Source organism: Sinocyclocheilus rhinocerous, unplaced genomic scaffold, assembly GCF_001515625.1.
Source record: "Sinocyclocheilus rhinocerous isolate Xijiao unplaced genomic scaffold, SAMN03320098_v1.1 scaffold43, whole genome shotgun sequence".
Lineage (NCBI taxonomy): Eukaryota > Metazoa > Chordata > Actinopteri > Cypriniformes > Cyprinidae > Sinocyclocheilus > Sinocyclocheilus rhinocerous.
The window spans coordinates 44782-55258 of NW_015628370.1; the positions used below are offsets into that span (position 1 = coordinate 44782).

Here is a 10477-nt window from a genome sequence, read left to right on the forward strand (position 1 = left end):
AGAATAGTTTATTGGTGTTTTTGTAGCAGATATGTACTGGTTTACATTACAGATTAGCTCAGTATTTTCTACATATTAGAGGAGGAATTCTCTTTAATTTATTTACAAACGTTAAATCACTTTTAGAGGCAACTTTAGATGAGACCCATTTACAATCAGTTTTACATTTGAACACTCTGAAAATATAATTTACCCTTTGCTAAACATTGTCCCTTTGGTGACTCTTGCTAATTCAAACCAGCTTTACAAATCATCCTATTGAAATGAACCAGACATTCTTTGAATAGCATTATTTTCAGTAAAATGTGCTCATGAAGTGCAAAGTAAAAGGAATTAGTATTACATTGGCTTAAATAGTGTTGAAAAGTGTTTTTATCTGCTGTTTTTGAAAGAAATTGTGAAGTTTAGCAATAACGTTCAAAACAGCGGAGACTGCAAATTATAATTGAGGCAACCATTTTTTCAGTCAATTGACCAAAAAAAAAAGCTTAATTTGAAAGCAATTACAATTAGGGTTGCAAAGGGGTGGAACATTTCCGGAAAGTTTCCAAAATTTCTGGAAAGTTTTGGTAATTTTCTGGAAATTTCCCGCCTTTATGCAACCCTAATTACAATTGATAGCATTAGGGAACACAACTGTGAACACAAGGGAAACAATGTTATACCATATTTTTGTTACTTTGGTATTTACTCTTACCCAACAAACAGATCCTCCATAGACGTACATTAGAAAAAAGCAAAAACTTGTCAGAAAAACTGGTAGCCAGCTGAAGTTCTAAGGTAGGATAGGTCAGCAACATTCTTATTAAGCTACATACATACATGTACAGACAAACACATCAACATATTTATCTCACTTCCTGAGGTCTGTCTGGCTGCCCTCCAAGCCTGTCCTCCTGCAAGAGCCTTTTCTCAATAGGCTTCATGATTGACAGCAGCTGATCTAAAGAACACAGGAAATCGTTTAAGCCTCTAAGATTCAGACTGTTTGTCAAGCGACTATAAATTGCTCAATTGATTGTAATGTAAATACAGATTCATAAATGAGTTTGATTTCCTGCTGGAGAGGTACAAGGAGGAGGGCACAGAGAGAGTTTTGAAGAAGGTTTTGGTTACTACTGACTTCCATTGTATGGACACAAAAAACACAAAGACATTTCTCAGAATATCTTCTTTTATGTTCAAAACGAGAATTAAAGTCATGTAGTTTGAAAGAAGATGAGGGTGAATAAATGATGACAGAATTTTCATTTTTGGGTGAACTATCCCTTTAAGTTGATGGGAATCACAGATGTAGCAGAAATGTTTGGATTTGAGTGGAAAAGGGGCACTGAGCTTGGGAATCAAGTTAGGGAAGCAGCGCGAGAAGAAAGTATGACAGATGAGTGAAAGCATATATTGTGATGACAGTTCTGTCCCTTTGTGAAGATGCTGGCCTACTTACTAGCTGTTTGGAGCACTTTACAAGCACTTTGAGTCAATGTTCAAGTGCTATAAACAGATTAACAAAGATATTCCAAATTTCTGTCTATTACTGGCCTTTTTGATAATTTGATGGTTTTTACTATTTATTTCTTGCAACACTGACACATTAATTGCACAATAGTTCCTGACAGATTGTCAAAACGTTATATTAACATGTTTATCCAGAAATGGTCTGTTTGCTAATCTCCTATTGGTGCAGTTAATGAGACTGTCTATATGTTAGAAGGGTTAGAGGCACCGAAAAGAAATGAATGGATGTTTTGTCAGGCATTGGGGCTTTTAATAATTCTACGCTGTTTAAAAATGTATTGTACATCAGGCTCTTCCCCAAATAAAACACTCTGCTCAGAGGATGATGGCCCACTTTACGCTCTCCCACAGTCTTAGTATCACAGCTACATATTCATCTTTGTCTCTTACTTACCTGTGCCAAAAAGTGTCTATTATTTGTGTTTTCATTTTAATAGTATAAAGTATTCAGAATATAAATTGAAATGAACCTCTAAAGAAGCTCATAAACACACAACACAATTATGTGTTCAACTCTCTTATTTTCTCTAGTACATGCTTATTGCATCTGACATCCTAACATACAAAGGGGTTATATGTTGTGGCCCGTTCCACTGACCAGTAGGATTTATATCTGGAAGATAAGGTTAAATAAGGAGCAGAGAACCTGGTATACATGCTGTTTATGAATTATTCAATTTTATGAGTCACTGAGTTTAGCTTCTGCCGCAAATGCACAGCAGCATTACTTCAGAATTCTTGATCGGCACTGTGTGTGTGTATGTTCACATTTTTAAAGGGATAGTTCACCCATAAATGAAAATTCTGTCATTAATTACTCACCCTCATGTCGTTCCAAACCCGTAAGACCTCCGTTCATCTTCGGAACACAAATTAAGATATTTTTGATGCATTCCCTTCACTTGTGTGGTCTAAAATGTGTGGATGTTTTAAATGTCTTTTAGTGATGTAATATCACAGCTGTGCAAAATTCTTGTATAGAGGCAGCTGTCAGGATGATGAGCATGATTTGTCTCGATCAGGGTTTTTATACGGTAGGAGCTGCTAGACTATATAGGACAGTCACTAAATTGTCAGTTTTGATTTTGAGAGATAATGAAGTTCAGGTTTGTTTTGTGTTTGTGGGTGTTCGATTACTTTAGATGAATTCTTTATATAGCATTTAATTTGCATGTTTTTTTTTTCTCGGTTCATAGGTTGATTAATGAATTTAGGCCACAGTTTAGAGCTCTGACTCACCACTTCTTAAGTTTGTTCACTTGGAATAATTTAAAGATAATTCTACAAATCATAAAACTAGCACGACCACTGGCACAAACAGTCCATAACCTGACAACGCGCTGTCAGTTCGTTACGTTCGTTATCTCTAAAACTGTGTCAAACAAGCCGACGGTATTTTCATGCGGTAAACGCAGGTGAGCTGAGGCTGAGAACACATTCAGTAAGGACTGAAGGTACACAGACTGGAGTTAGAAGAATAAATTAATCAGTGGGGCGCGTGTGCCGTGCGTCATGTGCTGCAAGAAGAACTGGCCAGAGCGCTAAATTGATCAGTGGCTCATTATAGCTTAGCTTGCCAGCTGATCGGAGCTAACGGTTTCGTTCGGCTTGTGTTTCACAAGCTGATATCCTACGAGCCCCCACCCCACAGTCGTCCTCAACTGCCTCCTCCCCCTCTTTATTTTCCTCAGGGGCGCTTGACGGAGAGTAACGAGGCTAACAGACAGCTCAACATTGGCAGAAATAAGGAATAGAGGGATCCGAGTGTTTTCACGAAGAATGAACAGATGAACAGATCCTACGCGGCCCAGAGCCCATTGCAGGGGAACAGAAGCGGCTATGGGAACCCGGAGATGTCGCCGTTGTCCCCTCGCGACTGATGCTTCTACTTTCTGTCACTGTGTGTCCCTTCATAGGATTTTATGACGGTTGGATTGGTTCTTTTGCACTGAAATGCCAGTGATTTGCTCTGGCGAAAAGGATGACACCTTACCAGTGAGCACAAAAAATCAATCGATACTTGTGATGATCTGTTTTTGCATCCGAAAAATTACCTGTGTCGTAAAGAAGAGGAAAACAGAATTTACATCGGATATCGCACATCTCTGTAGCTGAGATGCAAATACATGCGAGTAAACGTGAGCGCGAGGTGACCGAAGGCAGATTATAGCTATACTGTGCCAAATATTGCGGATGTTGCGAAATAAATAAATAATCACAATTTTATCCTATTTTCCCCCCTTTTAAATAGATATGGGTGCTGTACTCATCACAATGTACAGTTAAAACTGAACTCAAACGATTGTTTTAAATGTTTTCATTTTTGTTCACTTGGTTATCACACCTAGATCGTATAAATGATTGTAGCTATGATAATTGCAATCTGAATTTTCAAGAAAAAGCACTGGAGAGAGACAGTTCTGGAAAATATGAGGATGGAGCCACAGAAAACGAGAGATTTACCCAAGAATTACATGGCCGTGGAAATATGTTGATTTTGGACATAAAACGAGGTGATGATGGACCATTTTGTGTGTTTGAAGTGGGCAACGAACCTGTGAACTACAAAATATAAGGCACGATTATTATTTTTTTTGTTCAATTTTTTTTTGTTTTTTGTTCGTTTTATTTTTCGTTTGTTTAAAGTCTAACCATCGGCTCTGGAGCGCAACATCACATATAAAGGCCATGAAGACAAATGTGTACTCCAGTTATACACGTATTAAGTTTTGAAGCAGATGGGATGTAATGTGGTGTGGTCGCGTTGAATATTCGCCCCCCTTTTTCCTGCTTCGTGAAGACTGGCATTTGGTGTCTATAGAATGGCTCGGTTCGGAGATGAGGTGCCGTCCAGGTATGGCGGAGGACCGGGACACGCTCAAGGGGGACCCGGCCGCGGCGGCAGCAGGCAGGGCGGCCCGCCGGGTGCTCCGAGAATGTACAAGCAGTCAATGGCCCAGCGAGCCAGAACTATGGCCCTGTACAACCCTATACCGGTGCGGCAAAACTGCTTCACTGTCAACCGATCTCTGTTCATCTTCAGTGAGGACAACTTTGTGAGAAAATACGCCAAAAAGATCACCGAATGGCCATATCCTTTTAAACCCCCTCAGTGAGTACCCTGTGGCCTCCAGTTGCAGGTATAGTGCACTTGATTGTGGCATATGTAAGGTCACCTGAAAATGTCTTAAAACACGAATCACATTACTGCTGGCTTAATGATGGCTTTGAAGAAAATCGCGCGCGAGCTGGTGATTTGATCGCAGACGTTTAATTAGAATATTTTCAGGCGTTTATTTGTCAAGTTATTTCGGTGGCAAGATGAATCGAGTCTATTTCTGGTGTGTGCTCGGTGTGTTACGTACGGCCGTGAGGTGAGCGGTGCTGTGTGACGATAGCGGGCGGCGCTGTGGCTCGCGGAGGCTTGCTGATGTCAGCATGTGCAGTCTCTCAGCTTGGTCTCATTCGAGAGAAAGCGATGGTGAAAAAGGGAGGTGAGGGGAGGGGGAAATCCACCATTTCCCATATTCTAAGAGCTCCTAGAGAATACGAGATATATGTGTGTACTTGCATCTTTCATAGTGCACCTACTGAGCCTTATGTTTAAAGACAAAAGGGGTTGTGTATAGAGAGAATTGGAAATTGTTAAAGCAGTATCACAAGGCCGCAGGTAATCACATCAGTGCTGATGTTAAATACAGCGTGACCATGAGCATGATATTGTTTTTATACATCAGCTTAGTAAACATGTAGCATACTTAAAAAAAAAAAACCCACAACTTGCATTTCAGACAAAAATTGGCTAGTTACCTCATTGGTTTATGGCAACAAATTGTTTACAAAATCAAGCAGCACACAGACTGAAAGCTTGTCAGGAATGGTGTATTTGAGTGGAGAAGAGCGACATAGAGTTGGCTACTTCTAAAATCGCGTACTGTTACAATATGTACTGCATTTGATGAAAAATTTACTTCTCTAGTGTTAATAAACTAATAATAACCGTTTGTAATAAACTTTTAAAAGTGTGCAACCATTGAGCAGATCCATTGAATCATGTATGTATTTTTGACTTGGCATGTCCTGAAAAGACCATGTTTCACCCTTAATGGTTCACCGAAGCTTAGTGTTTTATATAAACAAATCTTTAGCGATAAGCAGACTCCAGAAGAAGTTCACACCCTGCCTTTACGAATAGACCTCTTAGGATTTAAAATCATTAAATGTGCACAGAATCGCACCCACACACACCTCTTTTGACACTGTATTTTGATCTGCCAGAGCTTTCAGTGACCTTTAACCTTGCACTCGACCTGAAAGCCACTCTTTCTATAAGCCTCATTCTTCTGATTTATCTCATGTAAACATCTAATGAGGGCTTGTGATCAGACATTATGAATTGCTGAAGTACGAAAGAGTGTGTCACATGTAGATTAGATGAAATGGTAGACTTAATTTATGGTTGCCAAACATTGCATCCTTTCTTTCACCTTCTTTACAGAGATAATGAAAGTCTAAAAAGACATTTGCGATGCCTACATTGTCTCAGCCTCTCTACGCTTATGAGCAGTCTCTCTCTGCACTGTAAATGGAATGTAACCTTATAGCTGTGTTTTCTATTTTAGTTTCATTGACGACTATGAAATTGCAGCCTATATGGAGTGCAAATAGCTATGCACATCTGTCCGAAGAGACCCTAAATATGTGCTCAGTTCTCTCAAAAAAATGTTAAAGTCAAGAAATGTAAATTTAGTCATGAAACATGTTTGTTCCTCTGGTCTCATTGAAGTAAGAGAGGCGCATGAATGTTTTCAACCACAAATAAGTCGATTGAGTTTTGAACTCAACCATCAAGTCTAGTTTTCCACCAAAGAATGACATATAGAAAATAATGAGAAATTAATCATATAAAATATACTGTGCTATAAATAGATGAGTTGGAGGAGAAGGCAGAAAGAGTGGTTGAGTGGACACCAGAGGGAGACAGACTGATAGAAAGAAGTTGTCGTGAGTCGTGAGTAGGGCTGTGCGATATTGAAGAAAAATGCGATATGCGATAACTCATTAAATAATGCGATATTCGATATGTGATACGATAATGCTTAAAGTGCCACATGCTCAGATGAAACAGTTTTACTCAGCTGTTGCTGAGTCAGTTCTGTGAACTTCTATAACTATCTTGTGTCATATATATATGGTTATTTGTATGCATGTATGTTCCTGTAAAACCACAACAAATTCCTTGTGTTTGCGCACACTTAAGTAGTGAATAAAGCTCATTCTGATTCTGATTCTAATAAGAAAGCACCCCAACAACAACTTATGAAAGTGAACGGTATGTGTTTTACTCGAGCACTACATAAAAATGTCGTTTTAACATTAGTGTAATCATTTTAACATGAGTTTAGGAACTGAATAATAAAAAGGAAAAATAAAAAACCGTAGTATTTACTCTTTGAATTCAATATGCACTGATTCTTATTTAAGCTACAAAAGTTATTTAGGTAAGAGCAGAGAGTGATTTTCTCTTTGTCTTTTGTTCATGGCCCCAAATATTGCAAGCTGTAGCGATATGCATATTGGGATATGTACATTTGCGATATTTCGATATATTGCACAGCCCAGTCGTGAGCCCTTGCAGTTTTCTTCTTTGTGTAGAGGCAGTGCTCTACATTCAGTCTGCAGAATTTAAATTATTTATTCTCCTTTTCTTTCTCTTTCTCTCTCAATTCCTCCTTCTCATTTTCTCAAGCAAACTACTGTTTGCTTATAACTGGCATACAATTTTTTTCAGTGATGATCAATGCCATTATTAGAATCAAGCTAGTTTTGTGTTAGCAGGTGCTGACATATCCTGGTCTACTATTAGTGTTTCAAAGAATTATGGTACAATCTGGTATGTACACACAAAATCCCACACGTTTTCTGACATATCAAACCTCTTTTTTCTTTATCACAAGCATGTCTCTTGCTCTCTCCTGTTTCGAGGTTCCTGTCAGGCTAAAAATAACAGTGGTGGACTGAAAGAGCAGTTCTCAATGGCATGTTCTCCTTTCCTCCCGCCCTTCTGCCTCCTTGGAGTCAGTCCTCTGTTGTATGCATACAGATGGGCCACAGACAGGCATCGCTGTCTTAACCGCATACTCGAATGCAAGTTTGGAGGAGAAATGGAGACTGTAGTTTTCTAAGAGGGCTGCAGAGTGTCTTTAAATTAGAAAAGAGAACATGCTGCTTAGACCACTAAATCTGTACACAGTGTTTAGCGTAAGTTTGTCAGAATTATGTGCTCAGATATTTTTCTTCTCTTGTCTATTCAGCAGTATCTGACAAATTATAAGACACAAATGTAAAGTGGTTATGTATTATGTGTACAGGCTGGATTGTAGTATTGATATTTCTTGGCAGTTCATGTTTACTCATTCTAACACTTTCTAATAACTTACATCTGATGTGTTTTCATAGTTGTATATTTGCACAGATTGGCTTCAAGTTGCAAAATAACTTTTGTGTAATGTGTTAGTTCACACAAATCCAACTTTATTAATACTTTAACCCCCGGTTTTACAGACAAGGCTTAAGCCTAGTCCCAGACTAAAATGCATGTCTGGGCTGTTTTAACTGAAAGAAACTTGCACTGTCAGTGCCATTGATTTGTCTCAAGATGCACATCAGTAGTGTTTTTATCTAAGGCACATTTATAAAAGCTACTTAAATGTCCTAATTGAACTATGGCTTAACTCTGGCTTAACCTAAGCCCTGTCTGTGAAACCAGGCCTAAGTGTTATGTACAAGGTTTAAGATGCCCAGCATACAGTTGTGAAACACAAACACATCGTTGACATTTTTGTTCAGAGTTTTTTTGTGTTGTACATAGACTATATGTAAAGTTATTATAGTTAACTAAAACCAAAACCATAAAAATGTCCATTATTATGTAAAATAATTCAAATGAAATGAAATCAAATAAAATGTTTTATATAGCTGCCAAGGCAACATTTTTAATTTTCATTTAGTTTTACTTGTACTAAAAGAACTAAAGCTAAAATAAAAAAAATATATAAACTATACAGACATATTTAAAAGAAAATGTTAACAACGACAAATGCACAAGCATTTATATACCTGGATATACACGTGCGATCTAATATGAAAAAGATTCTGAGAATAGAAGAAAAAGTCTTTAAAGGGGTCATATGATGCGATTTCATTTTTTCCATTCTCTTTAGAGTGTTACAAGCTCTTGGTGCATAAAGAAGATCTGTAAAGTTGCAAAGACTAAAGTCTCAAATCCAAAGAGATATTCTTTATAAAAGTTTTTTGTAAAAATCGACGCGTTTCAAAAAGGCGGGGCATAGAGGAGAAACAATAATGTACAGTATGTGGAAAATAATGTGTTTTTTTAACTTTAAACCGCATAAACACATTTCATTACACCAAATACACAAAATAATGTTCTTTTTAGCAGCATCATATGACCCCTTTAAAGAAAGAAAGTCTTTAAAAAAGATGGCAGGATGTCCGTGTCTAAATTATTTAGGATGGAGGCATATAGATGCACACACCTTAATGCAAACATATCACAAGGCTACATAAGCATACGGTTTTCAGTTAAAGGGGTCATATGATGCGATTTCAAGTTTTCCTTTCTCTTTGGAGTGTTACAAGCTGATTGTGCATAGATAAGATCCCTGAAGTTGCAAAGACTAAAGTCTCAAATCCAAAGAGATATTCTTTATCAAAGTTACTACAATAATGTACAGTATTTGAAAAATAATGTGTTTTTTGAACATTAAAGCATGTCAACATATTCTGTTACACCAAATACACCAAATAATGATCTTTAAAAAAGCATCATATGACCCCTTTAAACATTGATTGGTTGATTGATTTAAAAAAAAAATTTTTTTATAACACACGTCACATAATTGGATTATAAACACAGGCTTCAATGGACACTTCAGCTCTTCTTTTCCCCTGGTTCACAGCATCACAACATGTTCCTCTTTGTCTCAACAGTGGGTATGATGGGATATGACTGGATGATAGGATTGTCCTGTCATCTTAGATCCTCTCTTCCATTTGGGCAGCAGGGAGTTAAATGTGTCATCCTAGATTCATTCGCACAACTGTCACTGACTCTGTCTCTGCCACTCACTCCCTCTCTCAACCTCTCTTCCTGTCTCAGTTTATAGGCATGATTGTAAACTATATAAATATTGGATTGTGAATATATATATATATATATATATATATATGTTCCTCAGTTTGTCTCTCTGGTGTTGAGGTTAGGTTGTGTTGGACCATTGTTGCATTACACTGCCCACATTTTGGTTTTGAATTTTCACATAAAGGTGGAAATGTGTATTGAGAAGGTGTGCAACAACATTTCTGAAAATTAAATGTGCAGTAGGAGATCTTGGAAAATGCTAACTTTAGCCTGATAGCACTGAAAGCCAACGTCCCACCCTCCCTGCAATAGCCGTCCAAAGCCACGCCCCCTGAACGCATATACGCTCACAGACCAGAATACCAGAGACAACATTACCGTATTGTCCCGAATATAAGACGATACTTTTTTCTTGGAAATACATCTGAAAAAACGCGGTCGTCTTATATTCAGGGTCTAGACTTTGACATGTCAATAATACACCCACAACATACGATCTTATGCTTTGGAATGTAGTGAAGTAAAAGTAAAAATTACTCAAAATAAAACTACTCCAGTAAAGTATAGATACTTGAAAAATGTACTTAAGTACAGTAACGAAGTAAAACTACTTTAATTGTTACTGTCCACCACTGGTGTTAACTAAGCGAGACATGCAAAATATACAGAGCGGGGGAGCGCGAGGACTGGAATTGGGAACCGCTGGGCTACATCATGTGTCATTCACCGGTGGGAAAACTTTAAAAGTAATACAATACCAGGAAGGAAGATCGGGTTGTTGATGTTTGTCTGCCATTC

General features: G+C 37.9%; 1 protein-coding gene across 1 annotated transcript in view; it reads left to right on the forward strand.

Annotated features, from left to right (window-relative positions):
- Positions 1-3314: 3314 nt before the first annotated feature.
- Positions 3315-10477, forward strand: part of LOC107737767 (voltage-dependent P/Q-type calcium channel subunit alpha-1A-like) — a 115608-nt gene continuing 108445 nt past the window's right edge. Inside the window, exon 1 of the mRNA XM_016549389.1 lies at positions 3315-4606. Within this exon, the coding sequence (XP_016404875.1) occupies positions 4338-4606 (269 nt within the window). The 5' untranslated portion in view covers positions 3315-4337. The remainder of the gene's footprint in view (positions 4607-10477) is intronic.